This window comes from Zootoca vivipara, chromosome 2 (genome assembly GCF_963506605.1).
Source record: "Zootoca vivipara chromosome 2, rZooViv1.1, whole genome shotgun sequence".
NCBI classification, from domain to species: Eukaryota; Metazoa; Chordata; class Lepidosauria; order Squamata; family Lacertidae; genus Zootoca; species Zootoca vivipara.
The window spans coordinates 89,690,447-89,705,743 of record NC_083277.1 but is presented as its reverse complement, the minus strand read 5'-3'; the positions used below and the strand labels follow the sequence as shown (position 1 = coordinate 89,705,743).

Here is a 15,297-nt window from a genome sequence, read left to right as displayed (position 1 = left end):
TGCAAGAAAAATACTGTTAAAATGCTATTTTTTATGGTATGTGTAGCGGGGCCATCATGACATTTGGTATATCACAATGAATGCAGGGTTTTGTTAAGGTATTGGGGTGGATTCATCAAGCATTTGGAGTGTTATATAAGTTGAGACAGTTATTTAGATGGCTGAAGACAACATAGTCATACTAAGTACTGCAGAATCTTGAGACAGATCATTGCTGTGGAAGTGGATTTGATATGGAAGCTGCATTAGACTCCTCTGTATTTTGGGAAACAGTGATTTGTCAAAAGCCTCCTAAGTGAATTTATGACTGAGTTAGGATTTGAACTCAAATCAACTCGCAATATCCATTGACCCAGATGACTCCATTTGTTGGCAGTCTTGATGAACTGCCAGATTAAATCAGTTCAGACCAAGTTCACACCTCAAGTTTTGCAATATAGAAATAGAGGCTATCCAGTTGGCAGAATGCTTTTTGTGGACTGGATTGCATCAAGGCTGCAAGTTTATGACGGCTTTGGGTGTACTTCATATTTGAATGTTCTCCACCAAATGAACTTTCTGCACATGCTGTTTTTCTATGGCATGTGCTTCACTCCCCCCTCCCCCAGCATGTGTGTTTGTGTGTGTGGTCTGTGCACTGCAGAGCATTCCAACATTCAGCTGCCCTCCTTCACTGGTACAGCTCAAGGAAAGCATTCCCACCTGTTTCTGCTGACTATATAAGTTGGCCCAGAGTTATGCTTGGTCTTGGAATACCATTATTCTCTCTCTCTCTCCCCCCCCCCCAATTTCTCTGTTAAATTTGGGAGTAGAAAAGCTGAGCCTTTTCAGTAACTGACACCTTGGACTGAGTTAGCAGTTTTGTTTTGTTTTTTACATAATAAGTAACTTCATAGAGTTACTTAATTCTACATTGTTATTTAATTCCACGAAGCTACATAGCTTGGGCAAGTTATAGAAAATAACCGTTTCTCAGTCCTGGTGGGCAGAGTGTTGATTTTATGCTCATGACTAATATCAGGTGAAAATGAAATGCCTGTGTTCAGTAGATCAGAGTGTAAATATTGATATTTGATTAATGATCAGACCGGTTCCTCATTTGCACAGAAAAACTTTCCTTAATGCTGAGTGCTTTGTGGTGACATTGAATCAGTTTAGGCCAGCTTTCACCAACTTGGTGTCCTCTGGGTGTTTTGAACTAGGACTTCCAGCAGCACCAGCCCAGCCAGCACTTGCACTATAGCTGTATAGCACAGCCTAGCATGAAGAAGCAACTGCGCAGGTTCCAGGAGAGGAGATGGCAACAACTTTGCTGCTGTGCTAAATCTTGGTTTGGTTTAACATTTTGTCTAAACCCAAGACAAACCACAAGCTATGGACCATAGTTGGTTGTTGTGTCTTCAAAAGCCCCCTTCAAAGTGTTATTTCACACAGCACTTTAAAAGGCACTTCATAGGCCCCTTTAAGCCAAGTCAGGTTTTTACCTGCTCTGTTTTTGACATCATACGACATGAAGTATAGAGCAGCTGGGTGTATCCTGTCGGAAATTGCCTCTTGTGCCAAAAGGGGAGGCCTGTAAATAAACCCACCCAGTTTTGATGAAAAATGAAGAAATTCGCATGTGCTTGAGAGAGATCAAAAGTCTGATGTGGTTCAGTGCAGCGGAGATTCTTTACTTGCAGAAGTGGACAAGAGCAAGGATTTCACTTCTGCATTTAAGAATTCATTTGAATGTGACCTTCAGTTTGTTGCTGTTGTGGTAAACCTGTGTCTGGGCTGTGCCACTTCAGATTGTTGGTAGGCTTCTCACGATTGAATACTCCTTCCAACTGAATACTAGTGTCTTAGTCGGGTGGGCTTTGTGTGCTAGGCTTTCAACCTTTCTCATGGACTTGTAGCTTTGCATATGAAGAGAGAGGTGCAGGAGTTGTGTGTGTGTTTGTACAGAGGAGCCTCCACTTGCAGTCTGAAGCAGTACAAACTGGACACTGTTTAACCAACTAAGTCAGAACTAGGCCTAAATCAATCTGTGCCCTGGACATCATGCCTGCATGCTGCTGCTGTTGCAGCTGGGTCTCTACTCTGGCCATTCTAGCCAGGCTGCCATTTTAAGACATTTTACTTCCCTTGTAGGCAATAGTATTAATGCTTCTACTTCCTTATTCCTCTCTCAGATCAATTCCTTTAGGGTGTATGTATGTTTCTCTTGAGTAAATTTGTTGCCATGAGAGATGGGAAAGGGTATCAATTTAACAATTCAGCCACCTACCCTGTTGTTTTCAGCTGCATGCTTCCAGCCCATAGAATCCCCATCTCTTCTCATGACATCTCCATGAAACAGTCCACTGTGAAATAAAGTAAAATGGAACAGAAAAAAAGTCCTGATTCTATAATTGGGCATTATGGGAGAATAATGGTATTGGATACATGTACACAACACAACTGTTCTCTCTGCTTCATGTGAGGCCTTGATAATAGGGAATGCAAAACAGTTTGTCAGTCTGTGTTCAGGGATTTGAAGGGATTCCAACCCTTGGAATTTGTCTTTTGGAGTTGTCTGGGTTTTTTCTTGAAATGCAGTACCATTTGGGGGGCGATTCAAAGGTTTATGGATGCTGTGACCATGTTCTTTGTTTAGTTGAACTGAGGACATTGCTGTGTGAGTAACTTACTAAAAGGCATTAAGTTCTTAGGCACAAGTATAGTCTGGTAATGGCACATTGTAGTCATTACATGAATGTAGCTATTGTGCTTGGGGAGAGCTATTATTGCAAGGAACAGACCTTGAAAGTCTTTACTAGCCTCTGGGGAAGTACTTTCGAGAGTCGCCTGGAGAGCTTTCACAAGGAGTGAAAATTAGACTCAGAGCCTGCTAGTGCCACATACTGTTGTTGGTAGATACCGTGTTTCCCCCTTTTTAAGACACCGTCTTATAACTTTTTTTCCTCAAAAAAACACACAGTGTCTTATTTTCAGGGGATGTCTTTTTTTTAAAAAAAATTATTACTGTTTTTATTACAGTACTTGTAAAATACAGTATTACAACTTGTGGCGGGCTGGACCGTGTGTGTGCGCACACACACACACACATACACATACGCCCATGCCTTCCCTCCCTCCCCGCGTTCAGATGGAGCAGGCTGGGCTGGGGAGGGGGCACCCCGTCGACACTGGGTCTCAGCTTGCGCTGAGGGGCCGCAGCCACCCTGTCAGGAAGGGCCCCTATCCCGGGGTGTCCATGACCGTGCTGCTAATGTGCCACCGCCAAGCAGCACAGAGGAGTCCTCCTCCTCCTTCTCTTACTGCTCCTTCTCCCTCCTCGCAGGCTCTCTGCTCCGCGGCGCTGCTGGGCTCTCGAAGCGTTCTGCACTGCAGCAGCCGCCGGTTCTGGGCTGCGGAGAGAGCAGGCAGGGCGAGCACACGCAACCTGCGGGAATTGATGCGCTCCCGTCTGCGGCGCGTGCAAATGGCCCGGTAGGTCGGGTCTCCACACAAGGCGCCTTCGCCGCCGTAGCTGCAGGCTTCCCGCCGGGGCCGCCTGCAAAGCGCCGCGCCGAGGCTCCCCGGGAGAAGGCGTGCAGGGGCTGAAGCCAGAGGCAGCGGGGGGCATATTCCGGCCCCGGTGATGTCAGGCCTCCCCATGGGACCGGGACCGGGAACGGGACTGGGGGGGGGAATCTCGCTCAGCTTCGTCACTCTCCCGGACAGCAGCAGCAGCGAGAGGAGTGCACGCTCGTCCCTGGCGTCACAGCCTCAAGCGCAGGCTGGGGAAGAGGAGGCGAAGGAGGCGCGCTCAGTGCGGTGGGGGCTGAGGCATGGTGGAGTGCTCCGAGCCTCTGGGAGCCGGCAGGAGGAGGAGGAGGCTTGCCGGGTCGTCACCCAGCAGCGCGCGCAGAGCACCCCGAGCCTCCGGCAGCCAGCAGCAACAACAACAATCCCAGAGGCTCGGGGCGCTCCACGCACGCTGCTGGGTGACGACCCGGCAAGCCTCCTCCTCCTCCTGCCGGCTCCCAGAGGCTCGGGGCACTCCACCATGCCTCAACCCCCACTGAGCGCGCCTCCTTCGCCTCCTCTTCCCCAGCCTGCGCTCGAGGCCACGGTGCATGCAGCCGCCTGCTGCCCAGCCTTTTTGTTCTCCTAACCCCTCCGTCTTGCCTACCTCGAGCCTCACATTGTTCGCCTCTTCGCCCGCAACTCCATCCCGAGACGCGGAAAGCTGCTTCGCGCAGCGGCATCCGCCAAAAAGCAGTGTGACTCTCGCGCCCCCTCTCCTTCCCCCCCTCAGGAGTCCAGCGCAAGGTCCGGCACTGAGCTCTGCCTGCGGGGGCCCCGGAGGATCCGCGCACACCCTTGCCTCCCCCTCGGTGGCCCTGTTCGGCGGCAGCCCACGCCGCTTGCCAGACATCCCTCTTCGCTGTGACTTCTTTCTCTGCTTCTCCTCCTCTTGCCAGCGTGCTGGGTCCCACTGGCTGGCTGGGGCACTCAGCGGTCTCGCTCCGCGGAGTATGGCTTATTTTCGGGGTATGGCTTATATTTCCTAAACGCTTAAAATCCTGCTATGGCTTATATTATGACTACGTCTAAAAATAGGGGAAACACGGTACTTGAAGTGCACAAATCATCATCCTTTAATTACTTTAACAACTTGAAGAAAATGCAACGGGTCGTGATCAGCTTTAACTCAAACATATTACAATGCTATCTGGAAAGTCTTGTAAACGGAGCTTTGACATTTGTTCTTCCTTTCTTTTACAGGCTTACGAAAAAAGGTTTCCTACATGCCCCCTCATTCCCATGTTTGTAGGCAGTGATACTGTGAACGAATTCAAGAGCGAGGACAAGGCCATCCACATAATTGAAAGGCGCTGTAAACTGGACGTAGATGCACCACGGCTCCTGAAAAAGGTAGCTGAATAACAATGGTTGGCCTGGATAGCAGTCTGCAAGGCTGCTGCTACTCCAGTTTAACTTTGCCTCTTCCCTTCTCTCAGATTGCAGGAGTTGATTATGTTTACTTCATCCAGAAGAACTCGCTGAACAGAAGAGACCGCACTTTGCACATAGAGGCCCACAACGAGACTTTCTCAAATAGGGTCGTCATTAATGAACACTGCTGTTACACGGTGAGTCAAGGCAGGTTGGTGTGGTTTAAGCCTTTGGGGGCATTCAGTGGAGGCTTGCACTTTGGCTTTTCCTTCAATAAGGAAGTCCAATGCTGCACATATTTCGCTGGCATTTTTAAGCTTTTGGGAATTTTATTGTTTTGGACAGAATCCCATAACACCAAATCTAGTCAGATCTAGTCATATTTAACATTCTGTGCTCAGGCAGTACAAACATATTGAATATGTTAGGACTGGCATGTGTTCAGAACACTTCATTTTCATTCTGATTTAAGTCTGCATGGGTGCTAGCAGGTGTTCAGACTCCCACTTGATAGTATGTCAGTGCCAGGGCATAGGATATGATGCAGGTGAGTCGGCAAGTTCTTGTTCCAGTGTCTTTTAAACTTCCAGACAGCCATGATTTTATTTTTATTTTTAGGAAAAGCTGGTAAAGAACTCTGTTGCATGCATAAGTTTCCACATTCTTGCCAACAGGAAAATCTAAATACCAGGTGAAATAGGCATATAAATCAAGCCTATGTTCACTGTCTGCTTTTTTGTTTTGTTTTTTGTTTTTGCTTTTAATGAGGGTTAAACACCAGAGCTGAAAAATCTAGAGATAGCAAATCAATTTTTTCAATGATAAGGGTTTTTTAGCCATAAAAGGGGTTTTAGCCATAAAAACTCTTAGCTGCTAAGAAGAAATAGGAGTAGTGTGTTGCATTTTGAATATTAAAACCCAATTTTGATTCTGGCTGCTAACCCCAAACATTTAATATTCCATTAGAATTACTTTGAAGGCATACACCATAATCAGTCATAATTTTCCAAGTAGAATTAATTTAGCAACGTACAGGAGTTGCCTGCCCAAGTTAAATGTGCCAGATCTCTGCTTTCAGCCTTGCCGTATGCAGAGTTATATTAGCCCAATTAATCAACTCCAGTGAATGTAGGAATGCCTTAAGTCTGCACAGGAACAGGCTGTTAAATTCCTTATGCCTTGAGTTAGACAATGCACAGCAGTTCCTTTCTCTGTGGCAGTTTTCAGGATGACTTGTGTGATTTGTGACAGGAATTGAGAAAAGTTGACTTCTGTGATGGTGGAAGCCATGTTGAGAAACTAGCAAAGAGTTGCCCCAATAACTTGAATGTGAATACTTGGAATAGTTCTGCTGAAATGCAGAGAATACACATGTGTCTTGCCTTTTTGGATCTTGAAATGGGACTAAAAACCAAGAGAACTGAAAACTCATAATAGAGCCCACTTAGGTTGATTACTATTTTCAAACCTGAGTCCTTGACCAAAGTACCATGGCACTCTTAAGCCACTGTGGTTTACATTGCATAGTGGTGCAACTTTAAAGTGAAGCTTAGTTGTGTTGTGCATTGGTGAGCCCGCCAGTTGGCTGCACTAAAAAAGAACATTGTATGCTGCACGTCAGAATTTTCTTGTGATACTTGATCAGATTTCTCACACTATGTGCCAACCTTTTGTTTCTCAACTCCCCAGGTGCATCCAGACAATGAAGACTGGACATGTTTTGAGCAGTCTGCAAGCCTTGATATTAAATCTTTCTTTGGATTTGAAAGCACAGTAGAAAAGATTGCCATGAAACAATACACCAGCAATATTAAAAAGGTGAGTTTTCAAGTTGGCCTGCTGGCTCTCGATATTGCAGCTGGAGTGATTTTGAGCCCATTTGGGATTTGTCCAGCCAGGTACGGCTTTATTGGTGGCTGTTCTTGTCTTCTATGAATGGTGCATTCTTATTTAGACAATATTGATTGATCTGCTCTTGTTGCAAATAGAGGAGCCCATGTGTGCACTGACTTTGTGATTTGACAGTTGATTATGCGGTTCCTGGAATGCGTCATAGGTCCTTAAACTCTTTGTTATAACAAAGTAAATAAGACACTGCTTTTTTTTTATTAATCTCCCTAGAGGCAGTTGCCCAACTGCAAGCTTGGCTTGGATTGGCAGTACTTTAAGTCATACTGTGCCAAACAGCATGCGACTTTAGAAGAAGTTTCCCCACAAGAATAAAACAACTTGTCAAAAATAGGAGGTTGCCTAGCTTATTGCGTCCAGGCTTTAACCTGTGTGTAGAGGAGATGCTCAATTGCCCTTGTCAAAAGTGGGAGCTCCATGCTTCCCAGACCAACCGTATCCATGCTTGGCCAAAAAGCAGTCGGTGGGCACCTGCATTGCCCTAGGTCTCCTTGTGACTTTGAGTTGGTGTATCTTTTGAGTACCATGGAAATAGGTTCATTCTTTTCTAAAATAGTTCATGCTCTAGGAGGGGTGATGCTTAAATGTAGAAGCATGTAGTGGGGCTCTCACTTTCTTAGAGCACACCTTGTTTTACATAAGGAAGAACTAATAGTGCAATTTCCTCTGAAAACATGCCCAAAGAGAAGTTTGCATTGACTAAAGAACTGCCTTGTTTTCAAAGGGCAAAGAAATAATCGAGTACTACTTGAAGCAGCTAGAAGAGGAGGGAATTAATTATATTCCTCGTTGGAGTCCCCCGGCTAAATTTACGTTTGAACGTGGTGCATCTCATGTAAGGCGGCCACTGTCCCCTCCAATCAACATACCTGAAACTACCACCAAGGAGGGACTCAGCCCTAAGGAAACCAACAATTGCAACAATGCATCAGAGCCCACAGCTGGAACACCCGATGGTGCGTTGTTTGCCTGGCCTGTCTCCCTTTTGGGGTTATTTTGTGTGTCTCCATTAATATAACAGCTATAGTTTAAGCAAGGAGTTAGTGAATCTCTATTTCTTTGCTGAAAGTCTTCAATTTCTGTAGCCAAACTTCATGATTTTACCTGCATAGCATAAATAGCACAAACAACTGCACACTGATATGTTTTCAGATATAAAATCTGTAGGTTGCATTTTATTAACAGAGACCTTGAGTGAGGGAAAGGCACCTAGTATTGACTAGGGTGATGCCTAGCTGGAACTGGTGGAAGAAAAACAGCTCAGCTAGTAGCATTTTATTCTTTTCAAACTATGTATTAAAAATGGCAGCTTGCTCTGCAAAGGGACAAGCCAGAGCTTCAGCTTGAAGAATGTATACTGAAAGCTATTTGTTAATTGATCCAGCAATCATTGATTCTAATAGCATTTGTGTAAATAATGGTTTCAGACAAGCTGGATGCAGACTACATCAAGAGGTATTTGGGAGATTTGACACCACTTCAGGAAAGCTGCCTCATCAGGCTTCGGCAGTGGCTCCAGGAAACGCACAAAGGCAAAGTAAGTATCTGTCTCCCTGCTTGACTTCCTGTTCATCGGAAAAGTGCACAGCATGCAAGATGGTCTGGCAGCATGTCAATAATCCATCCAAGGGAATGGACATTTTTACATAAGATGGCCTTGAACTAGTTTGAACCTGATACCTTTTAGTTTTTCTGTGTGCTGTAAAAAGTCTAATCTTTAAATCTACTTCCCAGAGTGCAGAAACCAGATGCTTTTATACTTAAAGAAAACAAAGCTTTGGCTTGGTAGCCTAGATATCCTTTCATATATGCTAAAGGTTATGTATTGTAGAATCATAAAATTGAAATGTCAACAAATCAACCAGTTTTACTGTGTTCAGCTTGGAGATTTAGTTGCTTGCAAGGAAGCTCCTGTTAACATTCCTCTGTTAACCACTGCCATGCCTTTCTCACAGCATAGTTTGAAAGCATGCAAGACTGCACACTTGGGCAGGTGGTCCGTAATTCATGGAACGTTGCACTGAGATTATATGACTAGCATAAAAGCTAATGGCCAGTTGGACATGCAAATACATCTTTCCTGAAATACCGCAACAGCCAAATTCCATTTTCCTGTTTTGTTCTCCCCACCTTCCACAGCAAAATAAAAGTTAGCTTACTTCAGTTCTAAGTCTGAGGTTTAGGTAGAAAATCGCATAGGAGAGAGATGGGCACGACGTGATCCAGCGAATTGTGAATAGCTGTGGCTGCTCAAGGAATGTACCCCACTAGTGGTAAAACTTATTTGCTGCTGTATAGCATACGAAGCTACCCTAAGTTTGAAGGCAGCTTTCAACATAGTAAGTACCTAGCTAAACTCAACTTGAATCCAAAGCTTCCAGCTCCACATTAGAAGCCACATTGTGCCCTGATCTCTTGGTGTGAATGTGTTACTTAAAATGGATTGTGGTTCATTCTAACTTTTCATTATTTGTTTTCAAAATCAATGTAGCATCCCCCCCCCCCCGCCTCATCAGCTTGCAAAGTTTCTGTGCCCCTCTGCACCCCAATATGGTGGTTTATTCACACCGGCCCGTGCTTTTTTGTGTTTCCTTAAGTTTCTTTCTTGTACTTTCCTTCTATCGTAAGTCAGCTTGTTCACTCCTACAGCTTCCCGTTTCCATCCAAGATTTAGAAATGGTCATTTTCTCTAGCCTAATATTACCTTCGGAGCTATAGGGCAGAAGCTCAGTTTAAATCACATTTTAATCATGATTATGTCATGTTAACATCTAGAATGTCTGGTTTGATTTGGCTCCATTAGCAGTAAAAAAAAAAAGATGCTTCAAGCATTACCTCTCACCACTCTTAAGTAAATATTTTCTGATGTAGAGGCCAAAAGTTTATTATATTTTCCAAAATCTGGGCTGTATTTTGTTCCAACAGATTTTTAAGTACTAGTGCTCTTTCTTTCAAACCTGCTTATTTTTATGCTATCTGCCATATAACCAAAATCTCCTTAATTACTTTCCCAATATTTACTTAGTGGCTTGATCTTCACTGCAGATGAGATAACTCTGTTATCCAGTTCACTGCAAAACCCTTGGGTGTCTGCCATTTCCCTTCTCGTCTCTTAAATGTTTTGCCCGATTGTACCCATTTTTCTGTGGATTAAACTAAAGAACTGATGACATTTCCATCTGATTTTTTTGAACAAAACTCTCCTCAGCTGTTCATCTCTTTATCACACATTTTCACTCTGGTCTGCTTGGAGGTGGCATAAAGTAATGTTTTTCAGGATGGCATTGTAAATCAGTTATAGTTTAACACAGTTAGAGCAGAGGAATAACAAATAACTTTCTTACAAAGTGTGCAAAAACTTCCCAGCTTGCTTCCCCCCCCCCCCTTGGGGCACATGAACAGCAATGCTGTGAATGGAAAAGTGTGCTGTGCTGTGGTCAATGTCCACAAAAGGGGGTAAACAGGTGCTATTGGGAATCTAATTCAGATTATTAATCCTGTGTGTGCGTGTGTGTGTGTGTGTTTCAATATGAGTCTCTTTTACTGATTGCCTCCTGTTAATTGCTAAAAGTCTAACAGCTATACTATAGCAGAAAACATACAACCACCCCGTTTTACTATTTCCTGCTTTCTCCATCTTTTCTCATCCAAATTTCATGGAAATTGTAGAGAGGGCTTCAGTAGTTTTCTTTGCTGTTCTCTTGATGCTTGTATCCCTGCAACCATGATGTAAAGACCTAAGTGGAGATACTGTAACCCAGAGCTTTCCAAACTGTGTGTCATGACCCATTAGTGCAGGGGGCAGCGACCTTTTTCAGCCGTGGGATGGTCCACCGTCCCTCAGACCATGTGGTGGGCCGGACTATATTTTGGAGGAAAAAATGAATGAATTCCTATGCCCCACAAATAACCCAGGGATGCATTTTTAATAAAAGGACACATTCCCAGACCATTGTGGGCCAGATTGAGAAGGCCCACGGGCCTTAGGTTGCCTACCCCTGCATTAGTGTGTCGGCTGCATTGTGTAGGTGTGTTGCATGAACACTCCTCGTGCTCCTCCCAGGGAAAGGGATTACTTTAACCTCTGGTTTTGTGTCACGAAATGATGCATGTCTAAAAAGTGTGTCACCAACATGAAAAGTCTGGAAAGCTCTGCTATAACCTGTATTTCAGTGGACAATAGATATTTTTCTTCTTTAGTTCTCTACTGTTGGTGTCTTCCTGGTTCTCCGTGAGTGAAAGGGATGGGGGCGGCCTCATCTAAGAGAAACTTCCTTTGACTCATGTGCACCATCTAAAGAGCATGCAATACCTAACATTGTTTTATCTAAGATAGCATAAGCCACCTTGGGTTGGCAATTTGCCTTAAAAGCTGGGTGTAAACATTAATGCAAATATTAGAACAAGTTATTTATGCAGAGTAGATTTAAATCTAATCAATTAAGGCAGCTGCCCCAGTTTTCTGCTATGAGGGTGGAAAATGGATATTGCTCAGTAGCAAATGAAATTCACCTCCACCGTTTAGATAACTTTGGAATCAGCTGGTTTGTAACTTTCAGCCCCCTTTCACTGATGTTTGCAGATCCCAAAAGATGAGCATATCTTACGATTCCTGCGTGCGAGAGATTTCAACATTGACAAAGCCAGAGAGATCATGTGCCAGTCCCTAACGTGGCGCAAGCAGCACCAGGTGGACTACATTCTGGAGACTTGGAACCCTCCTCAAGTACTTCAGGATTACTATGCTGGAGGCTGGCACCACCATGACAAAGGTAAAGTAGCCCTGCTGCCCTATGTAAGTATAGGTTGTTAGCCCATTATTCACTTTGGCTGGTATGTGTAGCAAAAGGGGCCATGGGAAAGGTTCTCTGTAGATTTTTAAAATGTCCCTTGAACATTCCTGCAGACTTAGGAACAAAATGTTTCTGAATCACTACACTGTTTTCAAGCAGCATTCGGGCAGGATTGAAGTAATGAAAGCATAGTTTTCAGAAACGTGGTCCAAAAGACACACACAGTGTGCATTTGTTGGAACAAGCAAGGAGATGTGTCTGTTATCTCTGCTGCTAAAGATAGTGTTTTAAACAAAATATTGCCACTCTGTTAAAATTACTCGACCCCTGACTCGGCCCCGGAAAGCTGTGCTTCAAAGAATAAAAGCTGGCAATAATGTATATTGGAATTCTGAGAAATTCAGCTTGATTTTTAAAAAATAAAAAACTAGCCTTCATGGTGGAGAAAAATAATGATGCTTTACTCCATCAAGTTGTGCTTTAACTGAAATACCTAAACTTTTAAAGGGGCTCACAGCAACCTTTGTCTTCTTCTTTTTTTGCCAAGTATTCTGCTTTCAAGTACTAAAGCTTCTACAGTTTTCTCACAAACTTATAAAAGATTTTATTCAATCCTCAAAGCCACACACTGTGGGTTAAAGAATAGTTTTAGGTTTTCATCTAGCTGCATTCCATTAATAGCTCAGACTGTAGGAATGTTAAGCTTTTCCAAGCTGTTCTGCCTGAAGCTGCAACTATTCAGATAAAATTGAAAGCTGCAATTATTCAGATAATATTGACCAATACATTAAATTGGTCCTGCAGCCTGATTTTTTATAGCTTTGTGCCAAGTTGCCAGCATTGTCCTGTTTCTTAAGAATGCTAATGAGAACATACAAAGTGTGTTTCTCCCTCTCCTTCACCCCAGGATTCTTGCTAATACAAGTTCCTAATGAGGTGGTGGAGGAGTTAAGCTACGCCAAAGTTCAGATTTCCTTTGCAGCCAAGGAGTGACAGTTGCTTTCATGGAAACCAAAGTAGCCAAGCAAACACTGATCATTCTAGTTGCCCTTGCAAAACCACAGTTGTTGCTGCTCTTTCTTTTGTTCAGATGGGCGTCCACTGTATGTGCTGAGACTTGGCCAGATGGACACCAAAGGCTTGGTGCGAGCTCTCGGGGAAGAAGCCTTGCTTCGCTATGTAAGTGCCTTTGATGCCATGTGTTTTGGTAGTGAACACGATGTTCCTGTTTTATATCTCTGCTTCATATTAGAAAGATGAGCACACTGTGGCTGTCTTCATCAATCTGTGTTCATTTTTCACACTGTTCTGCCAGAATATCAGAAGTTTTGGTCTGTTCTTTGTGGGTTGGGTGGCGTTGTCTTACTTTGTGGTCTACATATGTAGGAAGGTGAAGTGGTGGAATCCTGAGGTCTTAGAGTGGCTTGCATTACTTCCGGCTGTAGGTGGTGGGTATTTTTTTTAATGTTCCCCATCTTAAAAATAAAAATGTCAGCATGCAAAGGGGAGCAGCACATTAGAGGAGAGTTTCTAAACCAGCTTGTTTCCCATTTGCCAGGTTTCTAGTGTGTGGAAGGGGATTTGCAAAAAGGCAATTTCCCCACTGTGAAGTAGAACCGTCCACTATATTACCTCATCCCATAACATTCTGTGGTACAGCTAGACAAAACGGTTATGGAGATTGGTCTGTAGTTCTTCCCTGGGCCAGCTCTTGCGACTTTTTAAGATAAGATAAGATATCTTTATTGTCATTGTCCCCTTGCGGGAACAACGAAATTATCTCCTTTCAAAGGTAAAACAGATGATAAAAGCAGTTCGCTATGTCCTGATTTTGGCCATGGCTATTCTGCTACAGCATCTCTGCAGTATCCTTGTTTCTCATTTTTGTGTATGTTTAGGTTTCTCATTTTTGTGTGTGTATAGGTTCTCTCTATTAACGAAGAAGGACTGAGAAGGTGCGAAGAAAATACGAAAGTGTTTGGAAGACCTATAAGGTAAAAGAGAATAGCTCTTAAATGAAATATAATGAGTAGTGGAATGTGAAGTGTTGAGAGACTCCATGCTAATCACTCTAAGATTGTTTCATATGTTAGCTAAAAGGATATACTCGTGAAATTTCTGTGTATGAGGGCTCCTACCTGTCCCCGTGCCCACAGATGCAGTGGAACGCCATGTTTGGCCACTGCAGTGCATCATGCCCAAAGCCATGATTTCAAAGGGAGGTGCATGGCCCACATATTGATTAGGAGGACACATCTCATATGAGTTTCAGCCAAATGTTTAGGAAAACATGGGAAATGTCTTTACAGGCCTTATGTGGCACTTGGAAGTAGATTTTCACCTGCTCCAGGGTGAAGACAGGTTGTCATCCCTCACACCCAGAGTATAGATGAAAGGGAGTTTTGTGACATTGGGGACTCCCTTGAACAGGCATGGCCAAACTTTGGCCCTCCAGCTGTTTGGGGACCACAACTCCCATCACCCCTAGCTAACAGGACCAGTGGTCAGGGATGATGGGAATTGTAGTCCCCAAACAGCTGGAGGTCCAAGTTTGGCCATGCCTGCCCTAGAAGCTTTGGATGTCGTCAGTTCAGTGATGCACCCAACAACTAAGGCAAGGGTGACAAGAGTAAAACATCTTTCTAGTGATTGATACAAACCTCTTCAGCAAATCTGATTTTGGGGGAGCTGTGGGGAGGTTTTTGTTGTGTTTTAAAAAGACACATTTAGTAAGTTCATTGCCTTTGCTTTGGGGCAAACAGTTGTTGGACCTGTTTGGTGGATCTGGAGGGCCTGAACATGCGGCACTTATGGAGGCCTGGCGTCAAGGCTTTGCTAAGGATCATCGAGGTGGTTGAAGCCAATTATCCGGAAACCTTGGGGCGCCTCCTCATTCTGCGAGCTCCCAGGGTGTTTCCAGTCCTCTGGACACTGGTACGTTCATCTGCTTTTGTCTCCCTTGGGACCTGTGCTTTGGAAAATGGGACCCAGCCCAGTACTATAAAATAGGCATGGTCAACACTTGCAACATTGTTTTTTATAGGGAGCATCATTTCTGGAACCAAAAGCAATCCAGTTACATACAGTAGTCATGTGGCCTGGTGGAATAGTTCACCTCTTGAACATGCCACTTTTATGAGCATCGCCAATAGTAAAAGTATCCTCTTGAAGCCATTTGAGGATCCGGGGACTTGACTCCCTTGGTGTCAGCAGCCCTCTTGGCAAGTGAGCCTGCTCACAAAGTTGCTGACCGGCAGAGCCCTCTGGCCACAGGGAGAAGCAATTGGAGGCTGTAATTTACCCCCTTCATAAAGAGGAATGACTGCAGCACACCCTGCTCATTTAGGTACCCCAGAACTTCCCATTGTGTCTCTGAAGCTGCCTCTGCCTCCAGAGCAATCACCTCAAAGCCATTGAGCTACCTTTTTAACTTCGTATTTTACTTGCAGGTTAGTCCATTCATTGATGACAACACAAGAAAGAAATTCCTGATCTATGCTGGCAATGACTATCAAGGACCCGGTGGACTGCTGGATTATATTGACAAAGAAATCATTCCAGATTTTCTTGGTGGAGAATGCATGGTAAGTAAACAGTAGTTGTAGCAGAACTGCATTCATTGATAATTTTCTTTATTCCATAAAATGTATACACTGCTCAAGTGTAAAAA

The 15,297-nt window shown here is 44.1% G+C and overlaps 1 protein-coding gene across 1 annotated transcript in view; it reads left to right on the top strand.

The window, feature by feature from the left end:
* SEC14L1 (SEC14 like lipid binding 1) overlaps positions 1 to 15,297 on the top strand; it is a 37,818-nt gene that overhangs the window by 12,975 nt on the left and 9,546 nt on the right. The window contains exons 3-12 of the mRNA XM_035104569.2: positions 4,756 to 4,905; positions 4,992 to 5,123; positions 6,616 to 6,744; positions 7,559 to 7,790; positions 8,262 to 8,371; positions 11,417 to 11,606; positions 12,718 to 12,806; positions 13,551 to 13,621; positions 14,390 to 14,561; positions 15,077 to 15,211. Coding sequence (XP_034960460.1) covers positions 4,756 to 4,905; positions 4,992 to 5,123; positions 6,616 to 6,744; positions 7,559 to 7,790; positions 8,262 to 8,371; positions 11,417 to 11,606; positions 12,718 to 12,806; positions 13,551 to 13,621; positions 14,390 to 14,561; positions 15,077 to 15,211 — 1,410 coding nt within the window. The remainder of the gene's footprint in view (positions 1 to 4,755; positions 4,906 to 4,991; positions 5,124 to 6,615; positions 6,745 to 7,558; positions 7,791 to 8,261; positions 8,372 to 11,416; positions 11,607 to 12,717; positions 12,807 to 13,550; positions 13,622 to 14,389; positions 14,562 to 15,076; positions 15,212 to 15,297) is intronic.